Below are 18596 nucleotides of genomic sequence, written 5' to 3'. Positions count from 1 at the left end.
TTATTTGTGTAGGGCTTTAACCTGCTTTTGATAGTCTGACATATTGTATGAAAGCTTCATGAATGCATATGAAGAATTTAAGATCTCTACAGTCACTACATGCTCGTTCATTTAATTGGAAACAGGATGACAGTTGTCTCCTTCTTTGTAATTGTACTTACAACTGCATTTCTGTGCTGTTTCCAGAATTCAACATTTTTAGAGTAAATTGCATATGTGGGAAGCAGAGGGAAAGCATACATGGCTTCCAAAGTATGAGAACATTTCTGTTTGCCTTTTTAACCTGCTTTTATCTTCATCCACGAGTTTTGCTTGTAAAATATGTAGTCTCTGATAGCTGTAAGAAAAACTTTTAGATTTGCACGGAAAGGATCAGGGTTGTCGTTCTATTTGCCTGAATAGTTCATTGTTAGTGGTGAAAATGATTCGTGTTGAAATCAGTTGAATATGGAAAGTACTCTTTTATGTTGAAGATGTTTTAGTATACTTTACCAATTTACTGGGGGAAAGGCATATTTTGTGAAAATTGAAGTTTGAATATGATTGTTTATTTTCAGTAGATTTCAACAGAAATAAATATGTACCTATGCATGGTAATAATTAATGGTTAGTTTTCTGTCCGTGTTAAAAATCAAATCACTGCCCCTCAAAAATCTGCAATCAGATTCCATAAGTGAACCTAAAATAAAAGAGAAAGGAGCACTAAGTATGAAAAGAGAACAATAGAGCAGTTGTTAGTGGGGATTTTTTTTTTTTTTTTTTTTTTTTTTTTTAGTAAGTTGTGTGCTTGGCAGTATATACAGTGAGCACTGATGTGTCAGATGAGATTACACCTATGTGGAAAGAAGGATTTAGAATTATTTTCTATACTGTGATGAAGCAAACTTTTTTTTTTTTTGTCTTCTGCTAAAACAATCAATGCAGTAACAGGCAGGTAACAGTGTGTCACTAAACCAATCGAACTGGCATTAATAGTACCCTTTGCCTGCGTTTGGCTCAGCGCTCTGCTCTTGCAGAATATGGAGGGTTCAGTTTTACTGCCTTTGCTGACTCACCTGTGGGCTAGCTTTGAAAGGTGTGTTCAGGATTCAGTTTTTTAAGGCTTTTGAAGACTTTGAAGGGAGGTAATGTTTGGGCTTTTTGCTAATTTGTTTCTTAAGAATCTCCACACTTGCTGTCATAATCATTTAGCAATACCATCTTGAAAATATAAGTGATAAATAGATAATAAATGTAGGGGACAAAAAAAAAAAAAAAGCAACAAAACCCAAACATATGGGCCCTTTTCTGTCTTTATATTAGTGCTTCTATTTGCATGCGATATAAATGATACATTTGACAGGGTGTTGACAGCCTCAGCTCTGAGCTGCTGATTTTGTGTTTTTTCTTCTCTTTATAAAGGCACAGATCTTCATATCCATATGCCTTTTATGTTTCAACGGCAAATCTCAAAAATAGTTTGATTAAAATGCACAAATTTAAGACATTCACTTTATGCTATTCCCTTGCTAAAATTTTATGGAGTTAAATACGTTAGTTGAAAATTTCCATTTTAAATTTCTTGACAATAGAGCCCCTCATAAGCTTAGGAAGATTTCTTTATTTTCTGACTGCAAATGCAAACATAACTCCTCCTCCCCAAATTAAACATTACACTCTAAGCTCAAATCATATTTATGTAAACTGTGTTCACTCTTAATATCCTTCCCTATAACATTTCAAAGTATCATTGTGATGTGAAGCCATTAATGCAATTTTCTGTGCCTTTGCTCCTCTGTGAATTAATCATTTAACAGATCAGGTCTTTAAATAGCTCATAAAGATGGACTTCAGTTTTCTAGATAGGTTGTCACTGACATATTCAAGCATTATATCACAAATCAATTATCTTTGCAGTAATGCTACAGGATAACTTGAAGGCAGAATGCATCCAACCAAATAGTATTTTCATAATGATTATTCTTGGCCATACATTTAGCACCCAAGTGACACAAAACCAGATGTGCTGGCAAGGCGTAGGAGAAAGAATATTCCTATATTCAAAATAAGATAATGATGCTACCTTAATTCACATATGATCTTGTCTTCTGGATCACAATCTGAAGCTGAATTACTACCTCATTCAAAATCTTTATCAGAACTCCCACCTATTTCAGGGAGGGAAAAAAATGCTGGTTCTGCAAATCCCATCAAGAGAACGTAGGCTGTTACCACTTCTTTGCAACTTAACTGTATAATTTAAATTACAGCTAGAAATATCTATTGTATAATGGTTCCCATTAACTCAAATGAAGCACAAAAGAGAAAACATGACTTAAATTGAGAATTATACTACCAAACATGCATCCATAGATTGTCCTAAGGGAGAGGAACCGTCTCAAGAAGAGTGGTATATATTACTTTGAATATTTGAAGGTCAGCAACCAAAAAAAAAAATTAGTTTCATGTTCAAATGAATCACCTCTCCCTCAACCAAATTCAGTTCTTCTCAAAGAATCATAGAATTTCTGAAGTGTTAGAGTTCTTGAAATAAATTCTGTTCCTTCATAGAAATGATAGAGACTTCAAAGTATTATACACAGGGACAGTTAGTTAGCCCATAAAGTAGAATTAGTGTCTGGAGAGATGTCAGTATGTCAGTGTGATAAGTTTAATATAGTAGTACAGTTAATGAAACTGGCAAAAAAGTATTTGTGGGAAAATTCTAACATGAAGAAAATTGGGACCATGAAGTCCTGGCGAGACACTGTGAATAATTGGTATAACTTACAATAACTTTCTTTAGTTAATTATTAGTGATGCATACATAGCAGGAAATGGATTACTCTTATGTAGTGTTTGAAAATAAATCCAGAATCCTTGAGTGTTATTAGTTATAAGCAGCTTGGAGAGATTAAAAGAAAGAGCATCAAATTCAAGCTTTTTTTTTTTTTTTTTTTTAAGTCTGTCACGAGGTTAGCAGTAATTCTTCTGGAATGGACATTTTCCTTGCAGTTACCAAAATAAACCCATGTCCATCTTAGAACTATTTTTTCTGCTGGCATTTTTTTCTCACTTGATTACTGATCTCAATTTACTTTCAAAGAAGATTTAAATAAAATTAAGACATCAACTTTAATACTATTACAGATATTTTAAAATTCATTTTTAGTTGCTAATTATTACTAGCACATTTTTTTTCCTTCACTTTCTTTTTTTTTACTCCATACATGGCATTTAAATGTGAAATTTGCTTGGAAGTTTGCTAGCTTACTTAGAATCGAAAAATTATGTCATTTTGCTGTTGTTACTAAATTGCTGTGTAATTAGCTCAGTAGAGAAGGGTAGAAATGACTTTTTTTTCATTTCAACCTATGATTAAATGTAAATCTAAAGTTATTACATGAGGCATGAAGATTTCTGCAAAGTAGAATTTATGTGTGTAAGTCATTCTCACAGATGGGGAACAGGCAACAGAATATTTCACATTCAATTTATTGCCTTACTACTGTTGGTGGTGTGTTTGTTTTGATTTCATTGTGGCATGGATTCCTGTTTACAAATACAAGCTTTAACTACATTTCATATTAATACAATTAGGTCTTATGCAGAACTGGAGACTATATATATATATTTTTTTTTTTAACTAAAGCTTTAGAATTTACCTATATTGCATTTTGAAAGTTGTTCAGAGGTCAATTTACTGGTTTGCAAGTAAAATTTTTCTGGTTGGCTTAACAATTACTGTTAAGTTATAGTTTAATTGTTTTTAGGAATTTCAGTAATGCAGAACCTGTGATGTTTTACAGCAACTAAGTCCTTCAGGAAATTTTGGGAGAATTATTAAAAGGTCTCTAATATGTTTAGTAGTCTGGTGGAAGTTTCTGTTTCCAATATAGTAAAGAACAACTCTTGCAGAAAAATAAGTAATAAAAGTGCTGTATTACAATTTACATATAGATATTACCCTTTAAACTTACAGAAGCAGTTGTCAGTTTTATTTTATTTCTTAGTTTCCTTTAACTATACAGTTAAATTTGAAACCTCTCTTCACATATGAAAAAAAAAAAATCACAGGTTTATTTAACAAGCCAAGGTTGTGAAGATGTGAGCTTTTATTATGTCACCTCAGTGACCTGAGGCAGACGTAGCTACACAAAATAGGTGTTTGCTAATAGGTTGTGACCAGCATTACAATACTGACAATGAAAGAGAAAACAGGGAGTTTTAAAAACACTGAGCTGATATGGCACCTTTCCCCACTACTGTTGTTATATAAAAAAAAAAAAAAAAAAAGAAAAAGTAACAGGCATATTTTAAATTGCATTTGAAAAATCACCACAATTAAGTCAAGTTAGCTCAAGAAAGGATAACAGCATATCTGAATAGTACTGTGGGTTGAGTGGCAAGAAATCCCTTGGCAAAGCTGGCCTCCCTCTTAGTGGAAATGTACAGAATTATTTTGTAAATCAAATATATCACTGTTTTAATTCAAAACTATAAAACTCATATTTATTTTACAGATCTATGACGGCAGAGACAACACTGCTCACCTGCTGGGTGCGTATACTGGGGCATCATTAAGAGGCCTGACACTAAGTAGTACTTCAAATCATTTGTGGTTGGAATTTAACTCAGACCTGGAAGGCACTGATGAAGGTTTTCAGCTTGTGTATACCAGTAAGTATTTATGAAAACAGTTGTAATAGATTTTTAATTTTGAATTCTCTGCTCATAAAATGAAAATGCAGTCAAAAGACAAATAATGATTATATCAACAATAAATCACTAATCAAAATATAGTTTCATAAATGAACCTCAAAAAAATCAAAACACATAGCATAAAAAGCTTTTACTTTGATGGTACTTCAAGTAGTTTGATACTTAAACTGCTGTGGTTTTTATTTTGAAGTTTTTTCCAGTCTTGGAAAAGATAATAAAAAATAATATCATTTTCAGTTAGTTGCACTAGCGCATAAAATATATCTAAGCATGCAAGTAGTTTTACATGGTTAACTAAAACCCATTTTTTCATAATTTATATGTAAAAGATTCTCCATCTTAAGACTTAAGATTTATGCCTGATACAGAAATTAACTCCATCCCAGCCAGGCTCTGTGTACTCCATTTTCTTTATGCAATCATGTCAGATTTATTTGCATGGATAAGATCCCTCTGAGCCTTCTCTTCTCCAGGCTGGATAGTCCCAGTTTTCTCAGCCTTTACCTATAAGAAAGATGCTTCCATCCCGTAATCATCTTAGTGGCCCTTCAATGCACCCTCTTCAGTAATTCCATATCTCTCTTGTACGGGAAACTCAGAACTGGACACCATACTCCAGATGTGGCCTCAAGAGTGCTTACTTAGAGTAGACGGGAAGGATCACCTCTGTCAGTCTTCTGGCAACATGCTTCCTAATGCAGCCCAGGGTATTATTAGTCTTCTTTGCTGTAAGGGCACATTGCTGGATCGTATTCAGGCTGGCATCTACCAGGGACTCCGAAGTCTGTTCTGCAAAGTTGCTTTCAAGCTGGGTGGCTGCCAAAATATTCTGGTGATGAAGTACTCCTCTCCAGGTACAAGATTTTGCAGTTCCTTTTGTTGAACTTCCTGAGGTTCATTGCTGGCCCATTTATCCAGCTGCTGAGGTTATTCTGGATGATCATGACCATCTGAAGTACTGCCAGTCATTCCAATTTGGTATTACCAGCAAGCCTGGTTGAGGGTACACCCTGTCCCACCATCCAGATCATTAATGAAGATGCTGAAAGATTGGACCCAGTATTGATTCCTAGCATATGCTGCTAGTGACTAGCTTCCAAGTGTGCCACTAATCATCATTCATTGGCCATTTTCCATTTTGGGAAATACAGCTAATATCTGTAGATATAGGCAACAAAATGTTCAATATGTACCATGGGCTTGCCCTAATACTTGTAAGCAGTAAACAAAATCCCCACAAGCTGTAATGAAATATTTTGTGTCTTCAGGGACATATTGTGAGAAACCTACAGGTTGGGTGGAGAAGACATTCAGAGCATCCCTGCAGAGAAGGATGTGGGGGTGCTGGTCAATGGGAAACTTAACATGAGCCAGCAGTGTGCACTTGCAGCCCAGAAAGCCAATCATTTCTTGGGGCTGCATCAAAACGAGCGTGACCAGCAGGTAAAAGGAGGTGATCCTGCCCCTCTGCTATGCTCTTGTGAGACCTCACTTGGAGTATTGTATACAGTTCTGGAGTCCTCAACAGTAAAAGGACATGGAACTGTTGCAACAAGTCCAGAGAAGGGCCATGAGGATGATCAGAGGACTTGAGCACTTGCCATATGAAGATAGGCTGAGACAATTGGGGCTGTTCAGCCTGGAGAAGGCTGTGTGGAGACCTCCTAACAGCCTTGCAGTATCTGAAGGGAGCCTGTAAGGATGCTGGGGAAGGACTCTTCATTAGGGACTGTAGTGATAGGACAAGGGGTAATTGGTTAAAACTTACACAGGGGAAGTTTAGATTAGATATAAGGAAGAAGTTCTTTACTGTGAGGGTGGTGAGGCACTGGAATGGGTTGCCCAAGGAAGTTATGAATGGCAGTGCTCAAGGCCGGGTTGGACAGAGCCTTGGGTGACATGGTGTCATGGTTTAACCCCATCCGTAAATCAGAACCACACAGCCGCTCTCTCACTCCCTCATTTCCTCCTCCTGCTCCTGGAGGGATGAATAGGACAATCGAAAGAATATAACTCCCATGGGTGGAGATAAGAACAGTCCAGTAACTAAGGTATAACACACAACCACTACTGCTACCACCAATAATAATAATGATAAAGAAAATAACAAGGGAAGAGAATACAACCGCTCATTACCCATTGACTGATACCCAGTCGGACCAAGCAGTGATCTAGCCCTTCTGGGTAGTTGCCTCCAGTTTTGCATCCTGGACATGACGTGCTGTGGTATGGAATACCTCTTTGGCTAATTTGGGTCAGGTGTCCAATCTCGGCTTCCTCTCCTCCCTGGCAGAGCATGAGACTCAGAAAGTCCTTAGTCAGAGTAAATATTACTGAGCAACAACTAAAAACATCAGTGTTATCAGTGTTGTTCCCAGGATGAAAGTCAAAGCACAACACTGAACCAGCTACTAAGGAGAAAAATGACTGCTACTGCTGAATGCAGGACACATGGTTTAGTGTGAGGTGTCACTGCCTACAGCAGAGGGTTTGGAAAAGTTAAAAAGACTACTTTGGTTCTGTGTCTCTAAGCAGGCCATCCAGAGATGAGGGCATCTTGGGAATCAAGGCACATTTTGACTTGTTTTTCATACAGTCTGATCCACAATTTTCTTAGATGACAGGAAATTCTAATTGGTCGATAAGTATCTAGAATGGTAATATCAAAGAAGTTTCTTCATGCAACAAAAGTTTCTTCTCACATAAGCCTCTTGAGGTTTTGCACTCTGTTCTGTACTGAGAAACAATAGCTTAGCTTGCAATGAGAAAAGTTCAGCTCAGAGCTGGTGTAGGCTGTTGAACCATTTTGAGTCAGAAGTTCAGTGAGCTGATGGAAGAACAGGGAAGATACAGCATTTGACCTAATATTTGTCAGCAAAACAGCCTTATTCAAATGAAGCATTTTGTCTGTAAAATAATGAACATTTTGTCACTCAACAGTAATGACTCAGTATCTGAGGAGAGATTGTGAAAGGCTACCAACTGTTGACCAGATGGACAAATACCGTGTAAACGACTTCACTGAACAAAGCACACATGAAAAGCCCTTAATTTGCTCCCATGTCACCTACATACAAGAATATCAATCTGCCAAAAAGTACCTTTTTAACCTACAAACTCTTTGATATGCATGATATTTATAAAATACATTTAGTTTTGAACACAGTGAGATATTGAGCTGCTTCTCGGTCAGTAACAGAAAACCTTATTTGAAATAGACAATCTTCCTTCTATATTATATATAACTTCTAATATGCTTGCCTGTTTCTGTATATTTAAGTTATTTTATTTCCTTCTTGATCCACATCTCTTAATTTTACAAAGTTTCCAAATTGTTTGGCTTGAATTCTCTGTATCACCATTATAATTTCCTCGTGCATGTAGTTTTTAAATTTACAAACTACTGAATACAGGTTTAGGGTAGGGAGGTGAACATACCAGTATTTCTTTGGTGTTGTAAGTGGTATTGTGCCACTGATGTTACTATGCACAGTAACAAATCTACAGTGTGGTTTTGTTTATGAGCCTTCAGATATCTATTCACAAATGAGATTGTCCTCAAAGTAGGTGGACAGTCATTTTAACTGCCATTTTATAAGTTATTCCATAATTTTAGAACTCATTGATAATGATAAGAGATTTTCTTTTCAGTCTTTAATTGGACTTGGGGAAGAATGATGCTATGACACAGGGTGGTTTTTTTTTGTATGCTGTAAGTGAGGGTTATAGGCAGTTGTCCTACTTAGTAAAAACTAGGGAAGAAACCTTAAACATGTTGTTACATCAAGTCTGAAAATGTTTGCTTTCCACTGGAAAACAGAAAATCTTTATTTCATTAATGTATTTATCAGTTTGATTTTGTAACTATAATGTTTTATTCCTACACAGGTTTTGAGCTTTCACATTGTGAGGACCCTGGTGTACCACAGTTTGGATATAAAATCAGTGACCAAGGTCATTTTGCAGGGAGCACTATAATTTATGGATGCAATCCAGGCTACACACTCCATGGAAGTAGCCTTCTAAAGTGTATGACTGGGGAAAGAAGGGCATGGGACTATCCTCTGCCTTCATGCATTGGTATTAGATTTTATTATTACTTAAACTATTGTATAAGAAATAAAAAAAACTATTGTAAGGATTGCTAGATCTGTGTGGAATCTGTTCTGTATGTGTACAGATCTATTTACACATTTACAAACTATATATAGATCTCTCATCTAAGCTTGTGTGAGTGCTGTTGCTTTTTTCAATTTAAAGAAAGATAGCAATTATTAAACATTCATGTGTAATGAAATTCCTAATATGTAAAAATCTGGTTATAGTCAGCAAATAATCAACATAAAGCTAGAGCTAAATACAAAAAAGCAAGGACCATAGGTATTTTATGAGGTATTGAGAAACTTTTTTTTTCTAATGATACCTAAATATTATTAAGCTACAAAACTTTCCATATATTTACATACAAATACTATAAATTAAAAAAAAAAAACTTAAAGACACAAAGAGCTATAGAGGGGTTTTTTTGGTTTTTGTTTTGTTTTTTTTTCACTTGGCTTCTGTTATGTTGCTGTGATGAATAACACAATATTATATATTTTATTACAATATGAAAATTAAAATAACTTTATAAATTGTGCATGTACCTACAGGGTCAATTTCTTCTGCAGGAAAGCAAAAAGAAGACAAGACTTAAATTTTTTTTAAGCACCTTTTAAACACCCGGAAGCTTAAGTCCAGGTTAGATGGGGCTTTGAGCTACCAGATCGAGTGGAAGGTGTCCCTACAGTGGCAAGGGGATTGTAACTGTATGATCTTTGAGGTCTCTTCCAACCCAAACTGTTCTATGATTCTAGTAATTTTCTTCCTTTTTCACCTCCTTTTAGAGGAAATAAAGTAAGAGAGGTAACAACCTCAAGCTGCATCAGGGGAGATTCAGACTGAATATTAGAAAAAAAATTATTCATTGAAAGGGTGGTCAGATACTGGAACAGGCTGCCCAGGGAAGTGGTGGAATCACTGTCTCCGAAAGCACTCAAAACAAGTTTAGATTGAAGGCATGGTTTCACGGTGCACTTGGCAGAACTGGGATGAAGGGTAGACTTGATGATCTTAAAGGTCTTTTCCAACACTGTTGATTCTATGATACTATAAAATAGGTATTGAGTAGGAGAAGCAAGGGGTGAATTGCAGTTTGTGCATAGATTTATGTTTGTGAGAAAACAATGTGCTTTGGCATATCTTTATTAAGAAATAAAGTTAATTTAGGAAAAATATGCAACAAATAAGGAATGAACACCTCTCTTAGAATGATAATTAAGGAATAAGTGCTTTTGTGATGTCTTAACTAATTTATACATAATTTAGGATATATGAAGCCAAAGAATTAAGAGGAAAGTATGGTGCAGGAATATGCAAGTAACAAATAGATGTTCAAAGAACACATGCTGGAAGCTGAAAATAAAAATCAATAAATGTGAAGGTGCCAGAAGGTTGAAATTAAAGTTTGAACAACAAATTACATCTTCAGTTCCTTTATAAGCATTAAAAATCATAGTCTGTATCACTGAAGTAACACTTTTTATGTATATAGGAGTTCCTGCTTGGTTTTAAAACAGACCAAGGTGAATATGTCTTAAGTTATTCCTCTTTTTTTTTAATTGATTATCTAGATTGTATACTGTGCACTATTCACAAGAACTGTGAGATTCAATCTTCTTGTATTTGATACAAATAAGCAAAACCTTACATAGTTAAAATCTAGAAGGTCTGCTGAAAGGGGAGGTCACTAGAATAATTCACACATGGGAGTTTAATGTTCTTGTCATGTGTCCTGTAAATGACAGAGGCTGTTTGGAGGAAGGTCCCTGAATTTAATTATTCAGCAGTCCCTCTCCAGAACAGATACATACAGCTCAAAAGTTACAGGTTGCCAACCTTAGAATTGGGTCAATAGACTGAAATCCAGACCTGAATCTGAACCTCTGTTACAAGTGATGATATGCTGCATATACTTTAAGGTTTTATATTATTTTCCATTTCAATACTGGCAAACCATCCAACTCAAGTCACTATATTAAAAAAAAAAAAAAAAAGCACAAAGTAAGTACCTGGGTTTTGCAATGCCTCCAGACTTTTTGTGAAAATCATGTTCTGTGCAGGTGAATCGATTTAGAATCTGACTCAGTCTGTGGTATAAACTTCTTGAGTTTTAAATTACTCTTATTCAAAAAATATTTATTAGTCTGCTATCCACAGGGAGGTTACTTATACACCCAGTTCAGAATACCATGTATTTGCATGTATTGCTGTTAATTAAGCAAACAAAAGTATGTATATTGTGTTATCTTAGAAATAATTTATTTTCTTTATATCAATTAGGTATTTCTCCATAGGAAAGTAGTAAAACATATTACTTCTGTCCAGAGAAGAGTTAAGCAGCTGTTTAAGGCTGTTGTCTGCATCAACAGTAGTATCCATTCCAACCTGAGGATCTCATGGGTTTCGCTAAATAGATTTTAAAATAATTTAGTTTAAGCAAGTGAGGTTTCTGTATAGACAAGCTTTAGAAATTAAAAGGGCTTTGAATGCCAGCTGTAAATAATGACCCTGAATTCCACATACCTTCTAGTTTTTCATGTTAATTAATGATCATACCTTTTAAGGGATGTAGTGTGAACACTATAAAGTGTCCTAAATGTCTGTTGATGTTTTATTGGGCTAAAAAAAATATGTAAGAAGAGATTAATGATGTCTTAGTAATGATAGAACATGAGGAAACTGGGTGGAAGAAATCTGGGAAGCAGAAGGGCAATTAAGAAATGCGCAAGATCAGTAAGAGTATGCTGAGATTAGAAATGTTCCCCAAAGAAAATGACAAAATTACATCACAGTGGTTTATGTACAGAACTGAGGCCTCTTTTATATACCTCTTTAATATGTCCAAACAATGGCCTAAGTCTGAATATCTCTTACTCATCTGTGATCAAAATAGTCAGTTTCAAAACTTTAAATTCAGTAATGATTAAATAGCAAGAGGTGGAGATAAATCAGCAGTAAAACTGTTCTAACATTTCTAGCTTATAGTAGTCCTTTCAACATTCAATTTTAGTTATAATCAGCTAGAAACTAAGCTTCTTTGCTGTGAAAGAAAATGAAAAAAAAATCCCAAACCATAAAAATTGCTTTTGTAACACTGATGCCCTTTATTTCCAGGGTATTTGTTTAAGAGTCAGGCAGATGTATGCACTTTTGCTTAGTTAGCCTCAGCCCACCATAAGATGTTTTAGGGTCAGATCATTCAGGCAAATTCTGAGAATATGTGAAAACTGCAATGTTTTGCATGAAACATTTCAGCTGGCATACTTAAGAGCAACATAAGTCAATAGACATTTTAATTTTCTGCTACTGTCAGGAATTGACTTAAAATTGCTACTGTTCTTGTTTTAATATAATTTCATAGAAAAATGCGACATTGACAAGACAATAGCAAAACTTTTTTCAAGCAGTTGTAGTAATCAGAAATTTTAAACAGGCAGTAAATGTTACAATACAACATACCATCAATGGAATTTGCAACAAGGTATGTCGTATAATGTGTATTTCCTTTAACTTGACATCCTTAGAAGAATCTTTAGCATTGACACTTGGAGGCAAAGCTAAGATTCTTTATTAGGATTGTCTTCATAGTAAGCAATCTGGAGATGAAGGATAAAAAATAGCTTTTCTCCTTTACTCCTGACTGCAGCCTAAGATGCTGATTTCTGAGCAGTCATCACTTGCACAGCTGATTTAGCAACTAGCAAAACTGGGGAGCTGGAACCTTTATGGAGAGGCAGAAATAAGCTACTGGAGAGAGAGAAAGGGAACCTTTAAAAATCATAACAAAAGCAAACAGGTTACATTCTGTGAAAGTTAGAAATTATAAGCTTGTTATCAGTGGTTCTGGATGAAATGCAATTAATTTTAAATTTCATCCAGCTTGCGGGTAATTTCTTTCCTTCCAGTGTACTCTGTTTACATCCTTACTCTGCTGGAACAATAACAAGCTGTGATATCGTCTGAATTAAATTATTTGGATTATTATTATTTTTTTAAGAATAGGAAATAGCAGATTTGCAAAGTACTTAAAAAAGTTATGAAGGGCCACTTGTCTCTGCAGATTTGCTTTTAGTATGTCAGAAAATCCATCAATTGTAGCATTTCAGTTATATTTTATCTCAGAACTTACAGATCATAAGGTAATAAATCTCTCAAATATTTAGGTGATGTTAAGCCAAAATAAAACTGATTTTAACTATACTGAGAGGTCTAATCAAAGAGTTATTTTGGATTACTTCATAAGAGAGAAATAATTACAGTGACTTTAAAAGGAAGTAAAGCATAACAAGAAAGCTTCAAAAGTTCCAGGGATCTACATTAAAAAAAAAAAAAGATTTTCTCAAAGATTAGGTATTAAGATTATGAAATACTCAGTTTTGCCTAGTGACTGGCTGAGGCCAGCTAGAAAGGAGCTACTTACCATCTGTCATCCTCTAAGAATTATATAGTTTAACTGTGTTATATACAATGTTATAGCTATTACATACTGTATTATAGCTTCACCTCCACTTGTGAGGATGAGTAAGAAATTTTACAACTTTTTTTTCCTAGACTGAAAGGATGATTTTCTCTCTGAATAGCCTGCTTTAGTATGCTTTCCTCTTTTATTAAAAAAAAAAATAATGTATTTTTGCTTTGTACTTAGTAATTTATTTAGTTTTCTTAGTTTAATTCTACTACTTTAGGGAAACATGGTGCTCTTGTGGGGTTTTTTTGGTTGCTTTGGTTGGTTGTTTTTTTTTTTTTTAAAGTAACAGTCCATGCTCCTTTCAGTATATAATGATATGTGTTCTAATAAATATGTTGCATTCAAGTTATTAGAAAAAACGTAGGTGTCAAAGGAAAATATAAAAAAAAATTCAAATAAAACCACATTTGCAGGATTCTTTCCGCAACCACTTCAAGACCTTACATATTGCCTTACAATCTTAGGGCATGCAGTCAGTTTAGTTGTGTAACCTCTTCAAGAAAGACAGTAGATGTACAAATTGTTTGCTGAGATTATTAGCTGAAAGACCATCTGTAATGAATTAAAAGTAACACATTACGTAATTATTTTTTTTTTATTAGCTGAATGTGGAGGCCGTTTTAAAGGAGAATCGTCAGGAAGAATCTTATCGCCTGGCTATCCTTTTCCCTATGACAACAACCTGCGTTGCATGTGGGTGATTGAAGTAGACCCAGGAAATATTGTCAGGTACCGAAACAAATCTTGCAATTATAACAAATCTTTTTGATTATATAATAACCAAATCTTACTTGTATAGTAGAGAAAAAAGGGTTTAGGATTTAAAATTTAAGATGCAGGTAATGGCCAGTATTTTGGCATTCTTAGTTTGAGTATGTAGGTTTGTGTTGAAACTGTCTTTTTCAATAAACATTGCCTGATGAAGCTAAAGCTTCATGATTGGATATAATTTTTTAAAATGATGATGAATTTTAAACCAATGCAAACATATATACCAACTGGAACTGTTAACTGGAAATCTGCCATAAACACTATCTAATACAACTGTCATTTTAATGCCAAATTATAAGATTGAGTACGTAGAAAATGCTGGAGTCAGCACAACCATTTAGTGGAAGAGTATATATTTTTTTTAAAACCCTCCAATTCAATAGTGCTTCTTAGTTAGACACTTATTTACACTGTATTGCTAATTACCTCAAATTACAGTTAGATTTTTTTTTTTTTTACAAGTGATATATAATATTTTCTTAAGAAAACTATTTTCTGATGAAAAGTTTGTGTGGATACTTACAGATTGTTTGGCTAAATTAACATACTATTTTATGGTAGAAAAATTAAAATATTTTTAGGTTTTGTTTTTTTTTTGAATGTTTTATGTATGGGCTTTTATGCATCTAAATGTAAAGGTGTGAAAATTTATGGAAAATCATCCTTGGAATTCAAACTTTATTTGCTTCATTGGTTTAGTTTTGTTGTTACTGGCATGTCGTTGGGTAATATGAAAGCTGACTATAAAATCATGGTATCCTTTCAGCCTTCAGTTTCTTGCTTTTGATACTGAGGCGTCCCATGACATTCTACGAGTTTGGGATGGTCCACCTGAGAATGAGATGTTACTCAAAGAAATTAGTGGATCCCTTGTTCCTGAAGGCATTCACAGTACACTCAACATAGTAACTATCCAGTTTGACACAGATTTTTATATCAGCAAATCTGGATTTGCCATACAGTTTTCAAGTAAGTTTATAATTATTTTTTCTTTTTTTTTTTTTAATAAATTACTTCACTCATGAACAGTGTGGGAACAACTGAAATCAGTGACATTTCTGACCTTATTAGGGAAAGAATTTGCCCAGATTCAGATTTGTTGAATCTTAAAAAGAACCCCCAGGTCCTTAGCTTGTTTGGCTTTGTTTCAAGTGCAGCTGGGACAGTACCAAAATGCTAGTAATTATAACTAGTTTTTTCCCAAGTCGTAAGACAATTTGAGTTGGAAGGGACCTTCAAAGGTCATGTAGCCCAGCCACCCTGCAATGAACAGTGACATCTTCAACTAGATCAGGTTGCTTGAAATCACCTTAATCCTGACGATGGAGGTATGTTAAAAGTTCCATCCTTTTCTGATCAGAAAGAGTTTCTCGTTTTGGAGGCATATGTGCAGAGTTTTAATTCCTGATGAACTTGCATAGGATGAAATGGGAAATAACATTACAGAAACAGCAGTGTCCATCTCCTTTTTGCAATCTATCTCTATTTTATCTTGTTACAGGCAGTGTGATGACATATCTAAATGCTTACTTAAATGTTATTAAATGCTTTTAGACAATTTGAGTGCTAAAAAAGAAGAAATCATTGAGTGAAACCCATTTTGCTTATTTATTTTTTTTTTCCTTTCTGGTCAGTGAATTATATATATATATATATATGCATTTTTTAAGATGAGCAAGATCTGCCCTAGTATTATCATTTTATTCTGCAGTAGCTAAACAAAATAAACTCAGGTTTCCAACTTGGGTCTACAAAGAGATTCTTAATAAGATTTACCTTGTGATTCCTGTGCTTGGCAGTTGTATTAGCCTTTGTTTTACCTTAATCTCATTCTTTCTATGTGTGTGACAGATGCACACATGTGCAGACAATAATTTGAAGGAAAAATGATGTGAATGAGAGGACAAAGTAAATGATCTTCATTAGTAGTACATCTGCTTCATCTGATGGCTTTTGAAGCCATGCGTAGAGTTCTTAATTCCTTGGCTCCAAGATATTTTTTGCCATTTTACCACCTTTCCCGCTTTCACAGCTTGTTTGGGAGAGTCTCACATACCTTCTTTCCACTCTCAGACACGCTCCTTTATTTAATGTTGAGGCTGAAAAGGGAATGGGGAGAACATTTATGTGATGAAACTTCCTCAGGAAGTCACTTTGGGTGAGTAGAAAGAGATTGATGCAGACTAAGAATGGAGTTGCAAGAAAAAAAAGGATGAGACATGGGAGTAAAGCCATAAAGCAGGTACTGATGTACTTAAAGAGCTTTGCCTGAAAAGAGGTTTTAGAGTTCCCTCTGAATGGAGAGATATTTTATTTGATTTCTGTGCTCAATCTGCTGAGATCTAATCATGACAGTTTAAAGGATCCATGAAGAGTTACTGTATCAGCATTTCTCTTAGTCCAGGTTCACAAAAATCATAGTCCAGTACTTGATGTTGCAGTTAGGGTATATAGTCCATATTAGAATAGCAGAGATTTTTTTTTTTTTTTCCTAAATACACAACCTGAATGACATTATTGCTTTATGGTTTAATAGATTTCATACTATTTTACTAACTGAGAAAGAAATATATTTGAGGACATGGAGGAAAGGGAAAGATAACTATGCAATGTTTTTTCAAGCTTTTATATACTTTCTTTGAGTATATAATGTAGTCGGAGCAAAACAGATGACGTCTGTGTACTTTAGCTACAGTGTAATTAACGAACAGAAAGTTTGCATAGGGACAGTGTCTGCTTTTACTTTCACCATTTCACAAAATTGGGCATGCCTGTTTAACTGGACTGTTTGTCCTTTTACCTCAAGCGGAATGTTATTCAATGACAAAATATTTAATGTTCAAACCTTTTTAAGACCTTGAACACTTTTTTTTTAAATTATTGTCTTAATTTTAAAAATAAAAATATTTCTGTAAAAAGAGAATTAACCATCTTATTCATTCTTTAGTTTTTTATCTCATTTCATCAACTGTTCATGCACAATTCTGCATCTGTCATTTAATTAATGAGTGGGAGCGATCACCATTGATAATGTAGCATCATTTGACTTTGACTACTTTACAAATCATCCAATATGTGCAGAAAATAGGTTTGTATCTGGTAACATAAATTCCAGGTGAGATAGCATCCTTCACCAAATTAAAGGCAGGGGGGGCAACCTTAGGGAAGCTGACGTGGGTTTTTGTTATCTGACATAGCAGAAGTGTTTCCATATTTTTAACATTCATAATCTCTTCAGCAAGTAATTAATATGAAGGAAACTATTCTATGCTAAATTTCTAAGGAATATGACAGACTTTTTTATGGTTGACAAAGATTAATTTTCAAAGTTAGTACAATTGTGCATTACTCTGAAAGAGAGAACACAATGGATTTGGCATAGATTTGGACGTATTTTGGAACATGTCTAAATGGAATGAACAGATTGAATAATGCAGCTAGAGAACAGGTGCCAGAGGTCTTCCCTTAAATTAGGTGAAGAATGTAAGGTTTGCAGCAGGCCACAAGCAACATGCAAACAGGAAGCCCCTGTTATAGCATGTTTACTCTGAACTGTCAGACAGCATGAAAAACCCAGTACATACTGAAAAAACATCAGTGAAATCAGCAGTAGCTTCCTTTGGTCAGTAAATTCTGCACAAAATAGAAAAACAGAACTTCAAGAAAAGTGAAGGAAAAAGAGAAGAAAATCAGTGTGTGTATTTGCCAGAGGCATGCGCACCTCAGGATCAGGCAGAAGTATGAAGTATAATGAATCATTTTCTTCCGCTGCTGTTGCTTCATGTCACCAAGTAGTAGTTGAGAGAGGAAGACAGAGGAAGTGAAATGAAAGAAGTTGAATGGGAACACTGAAGTAAAAAAAATTGGGTGATAGTAATCTTGGGTGCTTAAAATAATCTTTTTAGTCCCTTTAATATGCATGAAGTGTGTAATATCATATCTTAATGAAGTTCAGGAGATTATTTCCATAGCTTTCAAGGGCCTTTGAATCAGACATTGCGAGGAAGTTTCCTCTCTTCTAGCTTTTAACAGTTCAGGTGCCACATATCATTTTTTCAGAAAGGATCTGTATTCATCTTTCATAGACCATTATTTCACCATTAATAGCTGCACTACTGATTCACTCAGCATTACAGACTGCATTCTGCTCAGGCCTAAGTGTGCAGTCACATTTCTGGCTCATTAAACAGCACATAAAGCGTTTTTTTTGAGCAGTATAAGGCAGACTGTGCATTACTAACCTGTAAGCATGTTCTGAGTATTTGTGGGGGGTGGGGTGTGGGGTATGGGTTGGGTTTGTAAGTAGATGCTCCACCAGTATTTTATATCACATAAGAGCAATTTTTTATATAACAGGATATGCAATTAGGGTTAGGGTTACTGTCAAACTACAGCTTTCCCTCCTTATTTTAAGACTGGGTGAATAGTCCTTTGGAGTTCGTGGTCTCTGTAGACTACAGAAAAAGCGTAGAAAAACTGTGTCTGATACCAACCTGGATGATTTAAGTTTAGCAATATTAATTTATATTCTAGAAATATAGTACACTATATTGCT

General features: G+C 34.8%; 1 protein-coding gene across 4 annotated transcripts in view; it reads left to right on the top strand.

The window, feature by feature from the left end:
* Nucleotides 1-18596, top strand: part of CSMD3 (CUB and Sushi multiple domains 3) — a 600129-nt gene that overhangs the window by 393102 nt on the left and 188431 nt on the right. For all 4 annotated transcript variants that reach the window (XM_061373410.1, XM_061373409.1, XM_061373412.1 and 1 more), the window contains 4 exons: nucleotides 4503-4659; nucleotides 8590-8781; nucleotides 13873-13999; nucleotides 14808-15010. In XM_061373410.1, coding sequence (XP_061229394.1) covers nucleotides 4503-4659; nucleotides 8590-8781; nucleotides 13873-13999; nucleotides 14808-15010 — 679 coding nt within the window. The remainder of the gene's footprint in view (nucleotides 1-4502; nucleotides 4660-8589; nucleotides 8782-13872; nucleotides 14000-14807; nucleotides 15011-18596) is intronic.

This window comes from Neopsephotus bourkii, unplaced genomic scaffold (assembly GCF_033783945.1).
Source record: "Neopsephotus bourkii isolate Nb327-2 ecotype Australia unplaced genomic scaffold, CSIRO-AGI_Nbou_v1 NB_1630, whole genome shotgun sequence".
In the NCBI taxonomy this organism is placed as follows: domain Eukaryota; kingdom Metazoa; phylum Chordata; class Aves; order Psittaciformes; family Psittacidae; genus Neopsephotus; species Neopsephotus bourkii.
This window is presented reverse-complemented; position numbering and strand designations above follow the sequence as displayed.